Here is a 23,751-nt window from a genome sequence, read left to right as displayed (position 1 = left end):
GCCAGAGGGTCAAGCCCTGGTCCGGGAAGATCCCACATGCCGCGGAGCAACTAAGCCCGTGTGCCACAACTACTGAGCCTGTGTGCCACAACTACTGAAGCCCAAGCGGCTAGAGCCTGTGCTCCGCAACAAGAGAAGCCACCACAATGAGAAGCCTGTGCACCACAATGAAGAGTAGCCCCTGCTCGCCGCATCCAGAGAAAAGCCCGCATGCAGCAATGAAGACACAACACAGCCAAAAATAAAATAAATTAAATTTTTAAAAAAAAAGAAAAAAACAAAAACAAAACTTACTACAAAGCTACAGTAATCAAAACAGTGTGGAGCTGCCATAAAGACAAACATATAGACCAATGAAACAGAACAAAGCCCAGAAATAAACCCTCACATATATACGGTCCACAGATTTCAACAAGGGTCCCAAGACCATTCAACAGGAGAAAGGACAGTCTTTTCAACAAATGGTTTTGGAAAAACTGGGTATCCACGTGCAAAAAAATGAAGTTGGACCCTTACCTTACACCATATACAAATATCAGCTCAAAATGGATGAAAGATCTAAACGCAAGAGCTAATATAAAACTATTAGAAGAAAATGGGAAAAGCTTCATGACACTGAATTTACCAATGATTTCTTGGACATGACACCAAAAGCACAGGCAACAAAAGAAAAAGCAGATGAACTGAACTTAGTAAAAACTAAAAGCTTTTGTGCATGAAAGGACACTATAAATGCAGTGAAAAGGTAACCTACAGAACGGGAGAAAATATTTGGAAATCATGTGTCTGATGAAGGATTAATATCCAGAATAGATGAAGAACTACAAACCAGTAACAAATGAAAACAACCCAATTAAAAAATGGACATTTCCCCAAAGATATACAAATGGCAATAAGCACATGAAAAGATGCTTAACATCATTAATCATTGAGAAAATACAAATCAAAACTGTAAAATAACACTTAACACATATCAGAATGGCTATTATAAAGAAAACAGAAAAACAGGCAGAAAATAACAAATGTTGGTGAGGTGCAGAGAAATTGAAACTCTTATGTGTTGTTGGTGAGAATGTAAAATGGTACAGCCATCAATGCACAAGTACAATATGGCATTTCCTCAAAAAATTAAACACAGAATTACCATATGATCTAGCAATTCCACGTCTGGGGATATATCCAAACAAACTGAAAGTAGGGTCTCAAACAGGTACGTACATACCCATGTTCACAGCACCATTACTCACAAGAGCCTAATGGACACTTAGAAAGCAATCCAACTGTCTGTGGATGGATTAATGAATTTTTAAAATGTGGCATACACATACAATGAAATGTTATTCAGCCTTAAAAAAGATATTTTGCCACATGCTACAACATGGATGAAACTTGAAGACATTATGCTAAGTAAAAAACGTCAATCACAAAAGGACAAGTATTGTATGATCCACTTACAGGAAGCAGAATGGTATCTGGTGTTTGTTAAGAGGTTGGGGGATAAACGGTATAGGGAGTTAATGTTTAATACATACAGAGTTTCAATGTGTGAAGATAAAAGTTCTGGAGATGGGTGGTGGTGACAGTTGCACAACAATGTGAATGTATTTAGTGTCACTGAATTGCACATCTTAAAATGATTAAAATGACAAATTTTATGTATGTTGATTTTACCATAATGAAAAATAAATAGAAAAATAATTTTTTGCTTTTATATAAATGAATAGTTTAGAGTAATATATTTTTTTGTTTGATTAATTTTGGAATGAGAATTTTTTTTTTTAACACCAGTGGTAAAATAGTATTCTGACGAATTCTATCACACACACAAAAAATTTATGAAGACCTATGCCCCTAAATATATCATGTTATTGTTCAGATAAAATAGGAATATAAGTTTAAATCATTTGATCTAAAAAAAAATTTAACACGGAATTTTAAAAGGTAACTATATCTACTTAAACGTTTCAAAAAAAGTACCTTGGTGATGAGGAAAAAACTCTTTTTCAAGGCAAGTTTTTAAAGATAGAACTTCCTCACATTTACCTAGTGAAAATTAAGTATACAAGTATTAATGCTAAAGTATTATTTGTATTAGAATTTGAGAAAAAACAAATTGTGGTCTTTCCTAACAATCTAGTTCCTAATCCCCACCATGAAATGACTATGGGTCACTTCAAAGGATTACAAGCCTCTTAGGGATTAAAATGCAATACAGAAAAATAACATTTAAAAAATCGGGTTAACCAAAATATTAATATCTAGGGGGAAAAGATCACTGTCTTTAAGTTGTTAACTCAACTCTTGACAAGTTTTTCTCTCTGATTTCTTCTGGATCTTCCACACCTTTGCACACCACGCAACACTTATTCATTGACCCCAAAGATACTATTTAGGTCACAAGCCAAACTTACCCTTTACAAAGGCTTAACTAAGACCAGGCCTCTAATAAATCAGGGTAATGCTAATTATTTTATATAGATAAGAAAATATCTATGGAAAGTCTCTTTTCCTCTAAATCACTTTCAGTATGGTTCTCCTAAATGTTGCCTAAAGCATAGTAACCTACCAACAATTCACTCAAACCTACAGAGCTTATTTTCAGTGTTTAAGGAAACAGAAAGCCTATTATTTCTTTATGGTTAGATAAAGCTCTAGTGTGTGTGTTAATAATTAAAATGCTCCTATCACATCCCCTTTTTTATGGGGATGCAGTCTCTTATACTTAACGTGTTTGGTGTTTGCTAAACCTATTCATAATTTTTCTCTAAGACTCTCATAAAATGACACTTTTTCCACAATCATTTGTCTATTGTAACCTTTCCAAAATAATTTACCATTTCCTGTGATTGTTTCTGTCATTCTTCCAGATATAATTCTCCACTCATCTAATCTATAAGTAATGCTTTTGTATCCCTATGAACTCAAAATTTAACCTTTGAAAATTCTGCTATATATTTTATACATTAAAGACATACTCAGGTCAAAATAAAAAGCCAGAACTTTCTATCAAAGCCCAAGGAATTTAAATCTTCTAGTCTATAGAAGCCTAAACCAACAAGAGACACAAACATAGGTTCAACAGTGTCTGAGGAACCAATCTCAGGACACCATCTGTTCAAAAATATTTTGGCCTCAGGACCCCTTCACACCTTTAAATTATTGAGGACCTCAAAGAGTTTTGTTTATGGGGGTTATTTATGTTGGTGCATTATTCAAAATTAAAAGTGAAAAATTGTTTATATACTTTCAATATTTCAAGCTTCACAGCTTCTTCACCAGGAGATTTCATCTCAAAAAACCACTTTCTCTGCTCACCCATAAATAGTAACTCATCTGTTAAAAGTTTTATCATGAGGTTACAGCAATTCAGCCACATCTTCAGGCTCCACATCTAATTCTCTTTCTCTTACTGTTTCCACCACATCTGCAGTTGTTTCTTCTACTGAAGTCTTGAACCCCTCAAAGTCATCCATGAGGGCTAGAACCAACTTCTTCCAAACCTCTACGTTGATATTTTGACCTCTTCCCCTGAATCATGAATGTTCTTAACGTCATCTAGAATGGTGAATCCTTTTCAGAAGGTTTTCAATTGACTTTGCTCACAGGCATCAGAGGAATCACTATCTATGGTACCTACAGCCTTACAAAATGTATTTCTTAAATAATAACACTTGAAAGTCAAAATTATTCCTTGAGCTGCAGATGGATGTTGTGTTAGCAAGTATGGAAACAACATGAATCTCACTGCATTGATACATTTCCCTCAGAGTGCTTGGGTGACTAGGTGCACTGTCAATGAGCAGTCATCTTGAATCTTTTCTTCTGAGGAACAGGTCTCAACAGTGGGCTTAAAATATTCAGTAAGCCATGTTTTAAACAGATGTGCTGTCACCCAGGCTTTGCTGTTCCATTTATGGAGGACAGGCAGAGTAGAGAGCATAATTCTTAAGGGCCCCAGGATTTTCAGAATCCAAGCACTGGCTTCAACTTAGTCACCAGCTGCATTAGCCCCTAACAAGAGTCAGCCCATCCTTTGAGGCTCTGAAGCCAGGCACTGACGTCTCATCTCCAGCTATGAAGTCCTAGATGGCATCTTCTTCAACTGAATGCTGCTCACCTACATCAAAAATCTATTGTTTAGTGTAGCTTCCTTCATTACCTTAGCTAAATCTTCTAGATAATTTGTGGCAGCTTCTATGTGAGCACTCACTGCTTCTCCTTGCACTTTCATGTTATGGAGATGGCTTCTTGCCTTAAACCTCATGAACCAACCTCTGCTAAGCTTCAAACTTTTCTTTTGCAGCTTCCTCACCTCTCTCAGCCTTCACAGAACTGAAGAGAGTTAGGGCCTTGCTCTGGATTAGACTATGGTTTAAGGGAATGTGGTGGCTGGTTTGATCTTCCATCCAGACCACTAAAACTTTCTCTATGTCAAGAAGTACAAACTACTATAAATAAAATAAATAAGCTACAAGGATATACTGTACAACACAGGGACTATAATTTTTTATAATTACTGTAAAATAGAGTATAACCTTTAAAAGTTGTACATCACTATATTGATTGAAACTTATACTGTATATCAACTATACCTCAATTTAAAAAAAAAAACTTTCTCCATATGAGCAATAAGACTGCTTTGCTTTCTTATCATTCGCATGTTCAATGGAGTAGCACTTTTAATTTCCCTCAAGAACTTTTCCTTTGCATCCATTCACAACTTGGCTAATTGCTTCAAAGGGCCTAGCTTTCGGCCTATCTGGGCTGTTGACATGCCTTCCTCACTAAGCTTAATCATTTCTAGCTTTTGACTTAAAGTGAGAGTTGTGTGACTCTTCATTTCAAGAAGTACTTAGAGACCATTAGTAGTGCTATTTATTAATTGGTCTAATTTCAGTATTGTTGTGGCTCAGAGAATAAGGAGGCCAGAGGAGAGGGAGAAAGAGCAGTCAGAACACACACATTTATGGATTAAGTTCACCGTCTGATACAGACACGGTTCATGGCACCCCAAAACAGTTACAATAACATCAAAGATCACCGATGACAGATAACCATCACAAATAAAATAATGAAAAAGCTTGAAATATTGCAAGAATTACCAAAATGTGACTCAGAGACACCAAGTGAACAAATGCTGTTGGAAAAATAGCGCTACAGACTTGCCTGACACAGGGTTGCCACAAACCTTCAAGGTGCAGGAAACGGAATATATGCGAAGCACAGTAAAGCAAAGAAAAGCACAATAAAACAAGGTCTTCCTGTACATACATACAGGTTTCTCTACACAGACATTCAGTTTTGCCCAGGGCCAAAAACGGGTATGTGTGCATGCGCACGCACACACAGACACACACACAGGCTCCATGTATTCATAATTGCCAAACTCAACATTAACTACTAATGCTTTCTCCAAGCGGCTTGTTTAAAGCAGGGTTTCTCAACCTCTGCAATACTGACACTGTAGAGCAGGTGGTTCTTTGTTGGGGGTGGATGTCTTCTTGTTCACTGTACAATGTTTAGCACCACCTTTGGCCTCTATCCAATGGATGCCAGTAGTATCCTTTCCCTCCTCGCCAGTTATGACAATCAAAAATGTCTCCATGGGCTTCCCTGGTGGCGCAGTGGTTGAGAGTCCGCCTGCCGATGCAGGGGACACGGGTTCATGCCCCGGTCCGGGAAGATCCCACATGCCGCAGAGCGGCTGGGCCCGTGAGCCATGGCCGCTGAGCCTGCGCGTCCGGAGCCTGTGTTCTGCAACGGGAGAGGCCGCAACAGTGAGAGGCCCGCGTACCGCAAAAAAAAAAAAAAAAAAAAAAAAAAAAGTCCCCAGTCATTAGAGAAATCCCATCCCCCACCACTGAAAATCACTGTTTTGGAGAAGTCATCTAGGAAGCCTGACCTTGCCTTTTGTTGATGTTAAAAATGGGGGGTGGGGGGGTAATAAATTCCATTCTAGCTCTTTCTTCTCACCACTCCTAAATTTAATTATCTGATGGTGGAAAGCAACTGTCCATTCTGAGTCTTACCTGCAAGCAATACTTGGAAAACAATACTGAATTAAACTCTTCTTTCTAGGGAACTCAATCAGGTTTTCCCAATTTCAAGAGTGGAGAAAGCCTCTAATAATGATCTTTCAGTAAGGATATATCTTCTGTACCTTATGCACATTACTGCATGTCTGAGAAGGAAAATAGCCCAGTGGTTCTCAGCCTTGGAAGTGCATATCAAAATAACCTGAGATGCTTTTTTAAAAAAAAATATAGGTATCAGGGTCCCATCTCAGATACACCTAATCAGAATTCTTTACTCATCCAGCAATTATCTGAATGTCCACTATATGCAAAGCATTACTGTAGGTGATGGGGATACAGCAGTAAACAACAGACATGGCCCCTGCCCTCTTAGAGTTCACATTCCAGTAGAGGGAGACAGACCATAAATATAGTCATATAAAGAGAATTATTTCAGATAGAACCACAGGGATATAAAACAGTGTAATGGAACCAATTTCCTGCATTCTCACCAATATCAGTAGATAGTATCAAAGTACTGAATGCGGTAGGTGAAAATGTTTCTTTTGCATTTCAGTATTCAGGAAGCCTATGATATAAACTACAGGCCTAAATTTCTTGTTACGTGTTTAGTACGGGGCAAAACTGTGGCCCTTACTCTTTGGGAAATTATAAGCTCAAGACTAAATAGGTAAATTCTCTCACAGCTTCAATTCTAACTTCTGTGAGTTCAATGAAAACACTACGTCAAACTTTTGAAAATGGTTCAGTTTAATGATTTTATAAATGGGGGGGAAAGATCCTGCACTCCTAAACGCAAATGCAGGCAATAACAGAGAATAGTCCAAAAAAAAGGTTGCCTCCTGCAGAAGTTATTCAAAGAAAAAAAAAATCCACTGACAAGCTGACAGTCACAAGGACTGTTCACAACAAAATCTGGCAAGACTGAGTGAGGGAGGGGACTTCTCTTCCTCTCATTTTATACTTCTGTGAAAAACTGGTACCAAAAACCTGGAATAAGTAAGTTTTCTGCTCTTCAATTTTTCCTAAGAAGCAAAAACAAACAAACAAAAAGAACAAAAAAACCCCAAAAAACAACAATCAAAAACCTCTTATATATCCTTTCTATGGTTAAAAAAAAGTCGTGAGTATGAAGAAAAGGGAACCCACTTACACTGTTGGTGGGAATGTAAACTGGTACAGCCACTATGGAGAACAGTATGGAGAGTCCTTACAAAACTAAAACTAGGGGCTTCCCTGGTGGCGCAGTGGTTGAGAGTCCGCCTGCCGATGCAGGTGACATGGGTTCGTGCCCTGGTCCGGGAAGATCCCACATGCCGCGGAGCGGCTGGGCCCGTGAGCCATGGCCGCTGAGCCTGTGCGTCCGGAGCCTGTGCTCCGCAACGGGAGAGGCCACAACAGTGAGAGGCCCGCGTACCGAAAAAAAAAACAAAAAACAAAAAACTAAAACTAGTGTTGCCATATGATCCAGCAATCCTACTCCTGGACATATATCTGGAGAAAACTATAATTCAAAAAGTTACATGCACCCCTATGTTCATAGCAGCACTATTTCCATTGACAGATGAATGGGTAAAGAAGGTGTGGAATATTAGCCATAAAAAAGAATGAAATAATGCCATTTGCATCAACATGGATGGACCAAGAGATTAACATACTAAGTGAAGTAAGTCAGAAAGAGAAAGACAAATGCCATATGACATCAGTTATATGTAGAATCTAAAATATGACACAAATGCACTTATTTATGAAACAGACTCAGACATAGAAAACAAACTTATGGATGAGAACTATTACATATATAGAATGGATAAACAACAAGGACCTACTGTATAGCACAGGGAACTATATTCAATATCCTGTGATAAACCACAATGAAAAAGAATATGAAAAAAATGTATATATAGGTGTAACTGAATCACTCTCTGATATTAACACATTGTAAATCAACTGTACTTCAATAAAATAAAAAAAAAACAAACAAGAAAACAAACGTATGGTTACCAAAGAGGAAAGGAGGTGGGGGAGGGACAAATTAAGAGTTTGGGATTAACAGATACACACTACTATATATAAAATAGATAAACCACAAGGTCCTACTGTATAGCACAGGGAACTATACTCAATATCCTGTGATAAACCATAATGGAAAAGAATATATATATATATCTTTGCTGTATACCAGAAACTAACACATTGTAAATCAACTATACTTCAAAAATAAAGTTTTGAGTATCATATAAGAAAAAGATCAAACACTTCTGTCATATCAAAACTACTAAAAGGTACCACTTACATATACCCAGCCTTTAAGAATCAGAAAAAATGGTCAGATGCCAGAAGATGTTTATCTAATGTTTCAATACACACTCCATTCCACACACACACACACACACACACAGCAGCAACCTATTCATTCTGTAACAGTGGTTCTCAGATGGATGCTTCACGAACTTCACAGACTGCTCCCATGGTTCCCACTCCACAAACTGTAACTCTGTCACAAATTTGTAAATATTTTACGCCTGCAAGGAAGCAGCTACTTTTAGTAGCTACTAAAAGTCTCAAATTTAAAAGAACTGAAAAGACAAAGAATTTAAATAATCCCCAATCACAATGGAATTAAATTAGAAAAAACCCAAAAAATTTAGGAAATCCACAAATGTTTGGATATTAAACAAGACACTTCTAAAGAACACTTGGGTCAAGCACAAAATCACAAGGGAACTTTTTAGTTAGAATGTATTTTGAACTGACTGAAAACAAAACCAAAACATATCAAAATTTACAGAAAAGGAAATTTATAGCTGTACACACAGATATCAAGACCTCAAGTAAGCTTCCAGCTTAAGCGATCAGAAAAAAGCAAACTAAATCCAAAGTAAGCAGAAGGAAAGAAATTATGTTAGAGGAAAAAATCAATACCATAGAAAAGATAAAAATAGGGGGAAAAAAATCAATAAAACCAAAAGTTGGTTCTTTGAAAAGACCAATAAAACTGACAAACCTTTAGCTAGACCGAGGAAAAAAATAATGAAGACAAATTACTAAAATCAGGAATAAAAAGGGGTACATCACCACCAACCTTAGAGAAATTAAAAGGATTATGAGGGAATATTTTAACAAGTTTATGCCAACAAATTAGATATCTTAGATAAAATGAAAAAAATCCCTGAAAGACACAAATTACCAAAACTGACTCAAGAGGAAACAGAAAATCTGAAGAGATTTATAACAAGTGAAGAAACAGAACTACTAATTTAAAAGTTTATCACGAAGAAAAGGCCTGGCCCACACAGCTTCACTGGTGAATTCTACCAAACATTTAAAGAAGAAATACTACAAATCCTTCACAAACTCTTCTAGAAGAGAGCAGAGAACACTTCCCAGTTCATTCTATGAGACCAACATTACCCTCATACCAAAGAAATAGACATCACAAGAAAAGAGAGATAAAATATTAGCAAGCCAGGGCTTCCCTGGTGGCGCAGTGGTTGAGAGTCCGCCTGCCGATGCAGGGGACACGGGTTCGTGCCCTGGTCCCGGAAGATCCCACATGCCGCGAAGCGGCTGGGCCCGTGAGCCATGGCCGCTGCGCCTGCGCGTCCGGAGCCTGTACTCCGCAATGGGAAAGGCCACAACAGTGAGAGGCCTGCGTACCGAAAAATATACATATATATCAGCAAGCCAAATCCAGCAACACACAAAAGGGATTACATAGCTTGGCTCTTCTTAAAACATTAAACAGAAGTTTACCATACAATTCAGCAACTCATACGAATCTTCCCAAGAGAAATTAAAACACACATCTACACAAATTGAAGATTTGTGGCAACCCTGCATTGTCAAATGGTTCACGTTTTTAAGCAATAGAGTATTTTTTAATTAAGGTATGTACATTGGTTTTTTTTAAGACATAATGCTGCTGCACACTTAATACACTACAGTACAGTGTAAACAAAACTTTTACATGCACTGGGAAACCAAACAATTCACATGACTTGTCTTATTGCAATATTTGCTTTATTGCGGTGGTCTGGAACCAAACCTGCAATATCTCTGAGGTATACCTATAAATTAGTGGTTGCCTAAGGTTAAGAGAAAGGAGGGGAGGTTAGGAGTAATGGGAGTAACTGCTCATTGGCCCAGGGCTTCTTTTTGAGGTGATAAATATTCCAAAATTAGATTGTGGTTGATAGTTGCACAACGCTGAGTTTACTAAAAACAAAACAAAAAAACACATTGAATTATACATTATTTAATTTATACATTATTAAATTATTTTAATGTACAGGTTTTGTGAATTATATCTCAAAAAAGATGTTAAAAACAAATTCCAGCTCAGATTTAGTTTCTTTGCCCAAGGTCATACAGTAAGAAAGTGGAAGAGCTAAGTCCCAAGCCAAAGTATTTCAATACAGTAGTGGCTGCCATTTATCAAGTGCCAATTATGTGCCAGGGGTTTTACACACTCTCATTTAATTCAACAATTCAGCGAGCTAGACACAACTACCTCCCTTTTCTAGGCGAGGAAACACAAACTTAAGTGAAATAACTTGCCCAAGGTCACAAAGGGAATAAATAAATGAGCCAGAATTAAAAGTATATGTTCCAGCATTCCAGACATTCAATTAAGACTATCATAATTGTTCTCCATATCCATGAATGACATCTACTAATATTTACTTAACCTTTTCTTTAAGTCATTTGCTTCTTTTGCCCAGCAAAGCCACAGGAAAGAAGGAAGGCATAACCTGAGAGGGTAATACTGGGGCTACAGACAAGAGTGGAAAAGGTAGAGGATAAGAATGTAAGACTGACATTAACAGCGCCAATGGGGGGAACTGTGGGTAAAGTGTCCACTGAGAGTCAAGGCTTGCTGAGAAGACGGCACAGCCTGAGAAGGGGTGGGAATGGAAAGGAATGAAAAATTCCAAGAGGCAGCAGACCAAGGTGAAGGGGAAGAGACTGAGGTGTGTTTAAGTTAGGAACTGAGGGTGGCAAAGGGTTTAAGAAAGGAGGCTGAGGTGGAAAAACAGATGAAAGCTGCAAGATGAGTAGGAATGGTTAATACGAAAGGGTACAATGAAGTGAGCTGGGAAACCCCCAAACAGGCCAGAGGAAAGTGAGACTGAAGCAGGACACCAGGCTACGGTCTTGAGTAGACTAGAAGCAAGGAAATGTGGGTCAACACCTGGAAGTCCAAGTAGACAGGTCACCCCGTAAAATCTCAAGAAACACACCAGTAGGAAAAGCTGTCCCACACTTCAGAAAACACTACCCTAGCCAATACTGCTCCAATCAGGAGCTCAAGACTTCTCAAGAGGTCAGTTTGTGGCCAAATTGAATTTAACCAACTAGGTGAAGTAGGTTCCAACACAGCAAAGCTCAGCTTCATTGTGGGTGAAAAGACGGGACAACCAATGATGAAAAAAGTTATGGTCAGACAAAAGGAATTCCAAGTTCAAAACTGTGGCTCCAAGACTTTGAGGAAACTAGAAAGTGAACAGGTAAGGAGTTCTTTTGACTATAATAGAATCTGGAGTCATAGGTAGGTAGAACATTGTTAGTAAGGAAAGAAAACACACACAGGTTGATTAGCAACATTTTAAAAGCAATAATTCAATAGCCAAAACACTGAAGGTTCTAAACCAGTAATACATCAGAACATACAAAATAATCCATGTATTGCTGATCATTTGTAATAGTTATGCAATCAAGTCAGTACATCTAAATTTATGTGAAAATGATATATAGAAATTCAGCTTTATGATAAAAGATTAAAAATAAGTTGTTTTATTAAGAGGCTATTTAAAATAATTCACAGTTTCTTTAAAATAGCAAGGTGGATTAACCATTATTTAACATATACACAATCTTCCAAAACATTTCTATAATACACCTGCATCGTCTTTTCATTTAGAACTCCAGACTAGTTTCTAAGGTGGGAAATACTCCCACCACGTTCCCTCCGTTGTCCCCGCTACAGTATCAAATGAGAATGTCTGCAAGGTTACAGCCCCCAGCCCTCCTCTACTGAAGTCTCTCGATTCCAGAACTCTCTATGTGAATCATTCAACTAACAGACATGCTGGTTTCTAACTACCTGCCTATACCTTGGATTAGGCTACTTACTGGCTCTGTGTGACTAATACTACACCTGCTCTTCCGATCTGTTCAGCTGGCTTCAACTGCACTGCCCACCCTTCATGCTGCAGTTTGCTTTTACATCCCTTAAAAGCCAGCTGTTCTTAACTCTGAAGTCCAACTAACTCCATTTCTCCAGGATGTGAATGTCACTTGCCTTGCTGTTTATAAAGTTCTCCCAGGGACACCATTCTCACTCTTGGCATAACCCAATCTTGCACTCTTGGAACTATACACCGCCTAGCATATAAGCTTTCAAAAAGTGGGGGAAACCTCTCACCATTCAGAGAACTACCCAACATAGATGCCTTTTGTTTACCCATCTACATACACATCCACACCAAACACATACATAAAATCTTTCAAAGTCCTGTTTGAATTATCTGATTTTATCCTAATTAATTTACACCAATAAAAATACAATACTAAAGATAGCTAAGTAGGTCCTTTCTGACTTTCATCATTTTTAATCCGGGAGCTCCCTCAAAGGAAAAGAGGGGACTTCCCTGGTGGCTCAGGGGTTAAGAATCCGCCTGCCAATGCAGGGGACACGGGTTCGAGCCCTGGTCCAGGAAGATCCCACATGCCGTGGAGCAGCTAAGCCCGTGCGCCCTAACTACTGAGCCTGCGCTCTAGAGCCCTTAAGCCACAACTACTGGAGCCCACGTGCTGCAACTACTGAAGCCCGTGCACCTAGAGCCTGTGCTCCGCAACAAGAGAAGCCACTGCAATGAGAAGTCCGCACACTGCAACAAAGAGTAGCCCCCGCTCACCACAACTAGAGAAAGCCAGCACATAAGCCACAAAGACCCAATGCAGCCAAAAATAAATAATTTATTTTTTAAAAAAATGTAGTGTTCAACTGTAATAACTTGCATTCTAGGCTTCCAGAACAAGCATTTGTGTCAGAAGCAACTGCTTCCTAATTTCCCTTTTTAAATATCTTGTCCTGTGCTGCATGGTTTAATATTACCTGTGACCTTAAATCCGCAAGAGTAGAAAAGACATAACCTTTAACCTTATAATAAATCAAAGATGAAACCATCACCAATTAAGAATCTGAACTTAAATTTACTGCGCATAAGTGAACTTTAGCTGTGGGAGTAGTAATTCTATCTAGACTTTGTTTTGTATGACAACCAGTATACACGAAGAATCCTGGCAACTTTTCTTAAAATCAGTATCACATAAGGAAGGTAGATGAATCCCTCAATAGTATAATGAAGAACTGGGGCTAGGGACCGGAGTAGAAATCAAACCTAAAGTACTTGGGAACTTTAATCATCGTGTACAATACACTGTAACACTTTAAAACATTATTGGTTTAAATAACTGGAGATTTCATTTAATTTTCGTTTTAAATTGTAAGTATTACTCAGTGATTGGCTTGATGTGAACTGTCCACAGGATACATAATCCAGAACAAAAAGGCTTAATCCTAAACTATTTCCTCCAGGCACAGAACATTTCCCAGGGGCATCTCAGTCTAGCCCAGGTATATGAATTTTACATTAGACTAGAAAAACGAAAAGGAAATAAAATGCCGAAAAACCTAATACAACCCATACCTAACTACTTGGATTATCTGCTTTTTTTTCACTACCATAATCAATGTTCAATTGCATTTTAATGTGTGATTGACCCTAGTGGGACTATGCAACAAAAAAGATTATCAATTGTTATATGAATATAAGACATAATTGTACACATAAGTGAGTCATTATTACAGCTATAACGATCCTTTAAAGATGTACTCATTTCCATTCAAACTTTGGCTTAGTAATTAATATACTCAGTTTATACTAAATTAAAAGGTTTTACATATGTTCTGAATTACAGCAGTAGCCACCTAACCAGTCTTGGGTGTCCCTATTTGTCTTTTATAATCTACTCTTCTAAAACCTGTAATGTAGCGGTTATTTAACTTTGGGGTGTCATGGGCCCCTCAGAAGATCTAATAAAACTATGAACCCTCTTGAGAAAAGTACATTTATGCACATTCCCCCTGAAGCTCTTCATAGCCTAGCTTAGACTTCCCATCACCTACCGATCCGTCCAAACTTCTTAACCTTGTATTCCAAGTACTTCATAATGTAGTCACTGTTAATTCAACTAATCTACCTCCAGTCCTTTCCAACTACACCCACCAATCGGGTCTATCTCCTAACTATCCCAACAGAAATATACCATCCTCTTTTTCTGGCTTGCCTTCTGGGTTCCCTCTTGTTGCTTTCCTGCCCAAATGTTTGCTCTCAACAAACCCTTTCTGTGGACCTAAAATACCTCCCTTGCCATGAGGGTTTCCCTCTGCCTACAATCAGATCATCTGATCCTTTCTGAATTCAGAATCATGTTATCTCCATCTCTTACGGAGCACTCCATGTTCTACACTGTATTATACAAAGCATTCAAAAAAAAAAGTCAAGAAACATAGAACACACTTATTTCTGAATTATATAGTAGTTACATTTCCAAAGAATATGCTCCATGTTTTTCCTCAACTTCTATAAACCTTTTCATGTGAAGTATCTCAGACGCTGTGCATTTATTTATGCATGTCTTCGCTCATTTTCTAGCCAGTAAGATTCTTAGGAGCAGAGATGGTAGCTACTCTACCCTGTGTCCCCCACAATCTCCAACACAAAGCAAGGAGACACTCGATATGGAATACTTGAACATATGGGCATCAGTGTTTTGGGGGCATTTCATACATTCTGTATCCCCAATTATAAGATTTTTCAAGGATCATCTAGTTTTTTCTCCTACTGAAAAGTCAAATAATGCTCTACCCTTAGTGAATGCTTGACAAGTGAGAACTTACTATCTGAAACAGTGATTTATTCTCATCCATACAATATCTACTCATTGATATGCCAACTTTGTTCAAAAAAAAAAAAAAAAAAAAAAAACCATGGGCTTCCCTGGTGGCGCAGTGGTTGAGAGTCCGCCTGCCGATGCAAGGGACACAGGTTCGTGCCCCGGTCTGGGAAGATCCCACATGCTGCAGAGCAGCTGGGCCCGTGAGCCATGGCCGCTGAGCCTGTGCGTCCGGAGCCTGTGCTCCGCAACAGGAAAGGCCACAGCAGTGAGAGGCCCGCGTACCGCAAGAATTCTTACCTAATGACCATTAACCCAGGAGGGAACACAAAGATGGCTCCTACACAAAAATAATCCAAATGTGAAAACTATTATCCTTTTTAGTACTACTGCAAACAAAGTTTAACTTGAGTTATAAAACCAACTCGGAAAACAGAAAAAAACAACATCCAGACTATACATATGCACACTACCAGAGGCAATAAAACAGCACAAAAGTATAGAAACTTTTTTTAGAAAGTCTTAAACATGATATAAAAGTTTCTAATTGATTCACGCTAAAAGTATTATGCCAAGTGAAACAAGTCAGACATAAAAGGTCATATTGTATGATTTCATTTATATGAAATATAACAGGCAAATTCATAGAGATAGAAAGTAGATTAGTGACTGCCAGGAGGTAGGAGGAGGGGAGAACAAGGAGTGACTGCTAATGGCTTTTTTAAAGACTTTTTCTTTTTCTTTTTTAATTTATTCTTGGCTGCATCGGGTCTTCATTGCTGCACGCGGGCTTCTCATTGCGGTGGCTTCTCTTGTTGCGGAGCGTGGGCTCTAGAGCACAGGCTCAGTAGTTGTGGCACACGGGCTTAATTCCTCTAGGGCATGTGGGATCTTCCCAGACCAGGGCTTGAACCCAGGTCCCCTGCATTGACAGGTGGATTCTTAACCACTGCGCCACCAGGGAAGTCCGGCTAATGGCTTTTTGGAGTGATGAAAATGTTCTGGAATTAGACAGTGGTAATGGTTGTACAATTTTGTGAATATACTAAAAACTACTGAACATTTTAAAAGGGTGAATTTCATGGTATGCAAATTATATCTCAATTTTTTTTAAGTTTATGACCATTTTGGCTATTTTATCTCAGAGAAAACTGTTTTTTAATAGGAATCTAATTTTATAACAGTTTGTTTCCTCAAGCTGATCTAAACTAGTGGTTATAAACTGGTCCCCCTTTTTAAAACCACGGCTTTGAATTTTTCTCAATGTTATCTACCAACTTGCCAACACTTATAAATAGAAATTTTTCATAAGAATCTGTATTTCTGGCTTCCTACAAAAAACTGGAGTTCTAAAAATACTAGGCACACCTGCACAGAAACAATGGCCTGGAGCGAACAGCAGCTAACATACCTGCTATTTGCCATGATCCCCATCACTCCCTATTGTGTCCTAGATACTGAAGCCATGTATCAGCCGCCATTTAACTCCCCAGTTGTGAGTTTGTTACCCCTGAACCAAACAAAGACCATCTACCTTTCTTTTTAGGGTATACTATGAATCACTGCTGATAAAATGTAAGCCTGTAATTGGTCTGAGGGTACAAATTTCCAGCTATAAAATGAGTAGATCTGGGGATCTAATGTACAGCATGGTAACTATAATTAACAATGCTCTATTATATATACATAATTGAAAGCTGCTAAGAGAAGTAGATCTTAAATGTTATCTCCACACACATACACACACACACGAATGGTAATTACATGAAGGGATGGAAGTGTTAACTAACTTACTGTGGTAAGCATTTCACAATATATACAGGTATAAAATCAAAGCTGTACACCTTAAACTTACATATGTTATATATCAATAATACCTCAATAAAGCCGGAAAATAAATTTTAAATGTAACCATGTATGATTACATTTTTAGTAACTGCAAAGAGAAAAAACCTGACAGTGACACCTGTTGAATAAAACCCTGCAACTGTTACAGATTCGTGCTGTTATAAACACTTTTTTGTGGGGGAAAAAATCCAGGGATGTTTCCTAAAAACAGGAAACAAATTCTTTTCATTTCATTTACAATTGAAAGTTATTTTCACCTAGTAATAGAAAATAGCACAGTAGTAACTTCTTACCCCCATATTGGTGTTGGCACAAAATGAGGGAAAGCTGTCTTACTCATTGTCATTGATTGGATATGAAAACTAACTGCTTTATTTACTCACTGATTTTATGTTTAAACCACCTAGAACCCCCTGATGCTTATATGCACAAAGAAAAACAACCCCTACCCACGTTTAGCTTCTATGTAATAGACTGTATTTACAAAGATGGAAAAAAGCAAAATACAGGGTGTACATGGAAATAACATAGAAAAGCAGATTCTACTACCTCCTAGTTCAAGTGTAAATGAGGACTGAGCTAAATGCTATGTCAACTACCTTTCAGCTTTAAAATTCTGTGTACTTAAACAGATCTCCTCCTTTCCTCCAAATAAAATAATTCGTCTAGCTGAACCGCCTGTCCTGTAGATGGGAAAGGTTAAAATAGTATTTGCATTCCATTTCATTTGTACCATCGCTTTTAACAGCTAATAAAATATCAACACATAAGATGACTTCTAAAAGCAGCTATTCCTTTCCTGAGCCAATTACTTAGTAGTTTATTAGAGGTAAACCCCAAGGTTCTTCCCCCCGCCCCCCGGCCCCAGCCATGCCACTTCATTAACTTGCCCAAATACCTTCAAGTTTACAGGTGACATTTTACATATCATCTTTACCACCAAGTATTAATAGATATTATATAAAACTGGAGTAGCATCACAATTGTTTCACAACTGCAATTCCTAAATACACAAATGCAAAGGTGCAATTGGATTTTATGTCCAACTGAAAATACAATCCTGTTTCTGTTTAAATCTGATGGTGAATAAAATGAGATGCTCTCCCAAAAGTTCACCAAATTTCTAACACACATAATCCAAACAACTTTCTTCAAAAGCGTAAGACGAGAAACAAAACAAAAATTGTTACCTCAACTATAAGTTATGGAACCACAAGGTGCCATTAGATTGGTAAAGATTAGTGGAGACCCTGGATCTTGAGTTACACACCATTAAGAGTACAACGTGAGTTAACTGTACAGGAATTGGTTTATGCTTTACCTCTTATTCTTTAATAGTGCTGCCCCACAGAACTTTCTGATGATACAGATGCTCCACACCTGTATTGTTCAATACCATAATCAAGAGCCACGTGGGGCTATGGAGCACCTGAAACGTGGCTAGCAGGAATGAAGAACTGAATTTATTTTATTTAAAATTAAAGTTAATTTAGGGACTTCCCTGGTGGTGCAGTGGTTAAGAATCCGCCTGCCAATGCAGGGGACACGGGTTCGAGCCCTGGTCCGGGAAGATCCCACATGCCAAGGAGCAACTCAGCCCGTGCACAACTACTGAGCCTGCGCTCTAGAGCCCGAGAGCCACAACTACGGAAGCCCGCGCACCTAGAGCCCGTGCTCCACAACAAAAAAAAGCCACTGCAATGAGAAGCTCGTGCACTGCAATGAAGAGCTGCCCCCGCTCGCCGCAACTAGAGAAAGCCAGCACACAGCAACAAAGACTCAACGCAGCCAAAAATAAATAAATAAATAAATAATAAAATTAAAGTTAATTTAAGTTGCCACATGTGGCTAGTGGCTATCATACTGGACAATGCAGTTCCACAATTTGAAATACAAAGTATAAGCTTGACTAAACACTAGGGTTTCTCAAAGTATCATGTCCTGATGATGTTAACACCAACTAAAAACTTTCTGATACCAAATGATACACAAGTTCAGCCATCAGCCTAAACAGAAAACTCACTTATTAAATGACACTACTTAGATTCAGAACTTAAGGTACAATATTCACTAAGAGACAACATTGAAAAATATATCTCAAGTTTTTCCCTCACTGTTTTTCAAAAGGGGAACTCACTTTCGGAATAGTTTCCCAATACATGCAATTACCTTCCCTTCAAATCTGTTCACTATCTTCTGTTCAGAAAAACAAATGGCAAAGAGAAATTCTCAGCACTAAGGAGTCTACTGCGATTCGGTATATTTCACACGTTTCCGTTTTCCTTCAAGGAGAGATTCAGATGTTTGGAAACCTCTGCATCGCCTGAAAGCCTTGTTACATCGTTCCACGTTTTCAGGTGTACAAGTAATTCTGATACAGTTGCGATTTCGTTCCTAGACACGAAATATTTCCTCAATCCAAGAATCATGACAGTTTACCGCACTTCAGGTATTCTTGTATCAGCTCTTCCTGAGTCAAGAAAAGTAACCAAGATGGTGCACAAGATGTCAGAAGAAAACAAGTGTGGGAACTTGCACGTTGAATAACTACTCCCTGAGCAAAATCTCCTTTGACCCAGAGAGTCGGCCTCGAACTACCCGGCGACGCCAACAAGCCAGCAAGGTCGTGACCCTCGGTCACGGCCGCCGGCAGCGCCCCGCCTGGCTGCGGGAAGCCACCTGTTAGGCCCCGGCCTCACCTGGAGAGGAGGCGCGGACCCGGACGCGGGCGCCCGGCACTAGCGCGGACCCGCCCCTCCGCCGGCGGCGGCCGGAGGCGGCACGTGGGCTCCCCCGGCCGGGCTGCGCTGACAGGCGGGCCGCCGCGACCCCCGAGGTGTCCCCGCCTCCCTCGCACCGCCCCGCCGAGCGGGCGCCCAGCGGCCCACACCGCCGGCCCCCCCTTCCTCCCGCCTTCCCTCCCACCCCCGGGCCTGCCGCCCCTCGCCTACCTGGTCGCGGAGTTTGAGGAACGCCATGGCGGTCGGCGCCGCCCGGCCACCGCTCCCGCCCCAGAAGCTTCGCCTGCGCCCGGAGGCGGCGGGTCGGCGGCAGTGAGCTAAGGAGTCCGCGGGCAGGGGGCGGCACCGCCTCCCCGCCGCCCTCCGCAGCCGAGAGGTGAGGAACCGGAGGATCCCACCTCCTCTTCGAGGACTCCCCGCCCTCCTCCTTCCTTTCTTCCTTTTTCCCTCCGCTGTCTCCGCAGCCGCTGCCGCCTCACGCCCCCTTCTCGAAACAGCCGGGCAGCCCCCGCGGCCGCCCCGCTCCAGCCCGCGGCAGCCGCGGCATCCAAACTCCACTCCACAATATTACCACCACCGCCCGCCGCGATTGGCGGCCGCGCGGGGGAGAGGCCAGAGTAAGACGAGCGCCCATTGGCCACGCCGCCTCGCTCGCTCGGGCCCCGCCTCCCGGATGGGCAAGGGCGGGGGAGGAAGCGGTGAGGGTAGGCGCGGAGCCGGGCGCACTGGGCGGGGGCGAGCGAGGGAGCGGAGCCGGGGGAGGGGCAGCCAGGTGCCCAGGGCGCGGTGGGAGGAGCCCGGGCTTGAGGTGCGGGTCCCGGGAAGTGGGGGGTAACTGCCCGGGGCTCGCACGTGGAGGGAGCGTGCAGAACGCTCCCCAAAGCCGGAGGAGACTGCAGGGGCTGGGTGAGGGGTGAGGGGCCGGAAAGGGGGTGAGAGGTGGGCACCTGGGGGCTGCTGCCGTCCTGGGAGCGGCGAGGGGAGGGTGGCGAACAGGACTTGCACGTGGAGGGGGAGTGAGGATTCGCCCCTGGGCTTCCGCAGGATGCAAGAGCCAAGGGAGTGGGGTGAGAGATGGTCACCGGGAAGCGGCTGTCCTCCCGGGGGTTGGGGGGCGGGCAGGAGGGCAGGGCCGGAGGGAGGGGGAGGGGAGCGTGAACTGGCGGAGTCTGGCACGTTGTGTAAGGAGAAAGAGCGCCCCTTTTCTCTCTGGCACGCGCCCCTCCGGACCTGGGGAGGTTAGAGGGGACGTCTGGGGGGGCCGCCCTCCCGCGGGCAGCAACCGTGGGGGAGGGGGGCGATGCTGGCATTCTGAGCAGAAAGGCAGCACCTTCGCAGCCAAACTGGTGTGGACGCCTAAGCCTTTCTCTACCCGCGGTTCCAAACCGAAGCAAGGCTGTGGTTCTCTCCCCAAATCCTCCTGCCTGGCTTGCATTTTCCCCCTTTCTTCATTTGCATCTGAAGGGTTTTGCCTCCCACTCGAGAGAAATCAATTTAAAAAAAAAAAAGATGTGTTGGATTGCCAATAAATAGCATCCTTGGATGGAGGAGGAGAGGAATGACTCCCCTGCTACACACGCCCCCACGCCACCCCACAGCTCTGAAACGGCTTTTCTTTCTTAGGCAACAACACACTGTTGCCATTCCAGGCTTGTGTGGGAGAAGACTGCTGTGCGCCTGTGTCTGTCCGCCCGGGCGACTCCAGCCCTTGGTTAATAAAAGGTACAGATGGTTAGAACACGAATGTGTGACGTCAGGCTTGGTTTTAAAAAGTTCCCTGTTCCCTACATCAATTGTGTCTCTTGGGACAGACTTTATTTAGAGGATCGATTTGGGTCTAATGGCAGTCGGGAGAAAAGGGGACCTATGCCAGGGCTGTCAGTGTCTTATAGTGCTGCACTTATAACAAAAAACTTCTTTTAGCCCCATAAAAAATGAAAATATCAGAATGCAACATGAAAAACACTGCTGACTAATAGCATGATCCTTCCAATATTCTTCGGCATACCAAAGACTTGATTCTATAGAAACAATTATCTAAAATGACATTCCTCATCATAAATTATATTTTCAAATTAAAATGGAGGGATCCTCACAACTGTGAGGGAACACTCATGATGAAGCCAGACTGTTCTTGCTTTGCATCCTCAGTACCTCTCTCCCCTTTACTTCATCAACTCCTGCACATAAAATAGGAATACTGTTTCCCACCCTGCCTCTCCTATCAGTTCAGTGAGGGTGAAGGAGTTAATACTGTGAAAACACTTGAGTTTTCCGCAACAGAGATGTTGTGATAATATTGCTAGAGTACTTTTTGATCACAAGTCACCTTTGTAAACAATTACCCATGTGCTATGTCCAATACAGAGTTCTTAGTCCAGGAGTGTAAGAATTTACCCTCATTCATGCACAAACCTATTAAGCACTGTGGATGTCTAGCCAGGAATTAATACATCCCCCTCTTCCCCCAGCCCACCCCCAGAAACCTCTCCTCTGAGTTAAAAGTTCTAGAATTTAAAAGCATAACAGAAACTTGATTAGGAAGAAGAGGAAGATTCACTTTAGGGAAAACAAGTGCATTTGAGAGTATGCGTAAATTGTGGACCAAGTATGCATTTTAATAGGTTTTAGGATTGAGCTAATGAAAGTTTTCAGGGCTCTTCTGAGATTTTCTAATTCACATTAATTAATGAAAGTATTTTACAAGGCACCATCCCTGACAACTTGCACATAGAAGGTTCCAAGCTCCCAATAGATAATGCTTAATATCCAGCTTGGTTCTCACCCTCCTCCACCCTGAACACCATTTAATTTGCATCAGACGCGCAGGCTCAGTGGCCATGGCTCACGGGCCCAGCCGCTCCGCAGTATGTGGGATCTTCCCGGACCTGGGCATGAACCCGCGTCACCTGCATCGGCAGGCGGACTCTCAACCACTGCGCCACCAGGGAAGCCCAATTTGCATCTTAATTTCACTATCTGTAAAATCTAAGCATAACATTATCTGGCCTACTCATCTCACGCAATCAAATAAGATAATGGTATGAAAGGCTGTGGGAACTCTGCAGAACCATTCAAATTTAATGTTATTATTACAGCAACTACATTTCCATAGCTGGAGAGAGGGTGACAATCATTCTGAAAAATAGGAATAAGAAATCTATGTCATTGAGCAATAAAATGAAATAAGATTCATATCCAAATTCTGATACTATTTTTTAAATCTTTATTATAAGGTTATTCTGGCATATATATATATATAATATTTAAATATTAAAGGAATCTGTAGTATTGAAAAGTCCCATGTCATCAAAGCTGATGATGTCAGGAACTTGAATGGTATTGGTAATCTCTCTGTCCCACCCTTATCACCCCACCCTTTTCTAAACGTCACTTTCATTCTCCCTTACTGCAGTCAGCAGCTCAACTCACATCTTAAGTACTGTGCAGTCATGAAGGAAATCTCAAATTTTAAAAGTCTCAAGGAATGACTAATCAGGCTAGACTCATGTGCCCATGCCTCAGCCAATCACTACAACCAAAGAAGCAAGGTCTGAGAATTGATGACAGCTTCCATTGAGAATTCATGTTTAAAACAGTGGGAGGAAAGATGTCATGTAGATGTGACCACCAGGGTAATTGCTGTGAGCTAGGCAGCCACACCCAAGTTTACTTACTGTACTACAACCACAGTGGGCATTTGCCAGCGCCTTACATGCTTTACATCATTTAAGTTTTTCAGTAACCTTTTTAGGTTAGGAAACTGCGGTCCAAAGAAGGGGTGTGCCCATTGTTACCCAGCTAATCAATGACAGGGCCTGGATGCATGAGGACCTGGAAAGCCAAAAGAATAGCTTATGTGATAGGAAGTAGACAACTACTGATGGCTTTTGAGCCAGATAATCCTTATATTATAAAATGGATTTTATCATGAGCCTGAAATACATGGAAAATGCATATCATAAACTGCCAAAGCAGCAAAGATATGTTCAGAGACCTAGAGCATAGAATTGGAAAACCTCATATACATATAAAAGAGTTTCTGGAGGAAATAGAGGATGAAGGAGAAGCAATCTCTATAGAGATGATGCGTGAGAATTTGTCAGACTGGAAGAAAAATGAGTTATCAGATCAAAGGAAGATGCTAAGGCTCAAGCAAAGTT

The 23,751-nt window shown here is 40.9% G+C and overlaps 1 protein-coding gene across 4 annotated transcripts in view; it reads right to left on the bottom strand.

Annotated features, from left to right (window-relative positions):
* Positions 1–20,148, bottom strand: part of ANKRD28 (ankyrin repeat domain 28) — a 185,792-nt gene extending 165,644 nt beyond the window's left edge. For all 4 annotated transcript variants that reach the window (XM_019934409.3, XM_073803677.1, XM_019934410.3 and 1 more), the window contains exon 1: positions 19,799–20,148. In XM_019934409.3, the coding sequence (XP_019789968.1) occupies positions 19,799–19,825 (27 nt within the window). In that variant the 5' untranslated portion in view covers positions 19,826–20,148. The remainder of the gene's footprint in view (positions 1–19,798) is intronic.
* Between the last annotated feature and the right edge of the window lie 3,603 nt (positions 20,149–23,751).

This window comes from Tursiops truncatus, chromosome 4 (genome assembly GCF_011762595.2).
Source record: "Tursiops truncatus isolate mTurTru1 chromosome 4, mTurTru1.mat.Y, whole genome shotgun sequence".
In the NCBI taxonomy this organism is placed as follows: Eukaryota; Metazoa; Chordata; class Mammalia; order Artiodactyla; family Delphinidae; genus Tursiops; species Tursiops truncatus.
The sequence above is the reverse complement of the archived record's forward strand: the minus strand, read 5'-3'. Positions and strand labels throughout refer to the sequence as shown.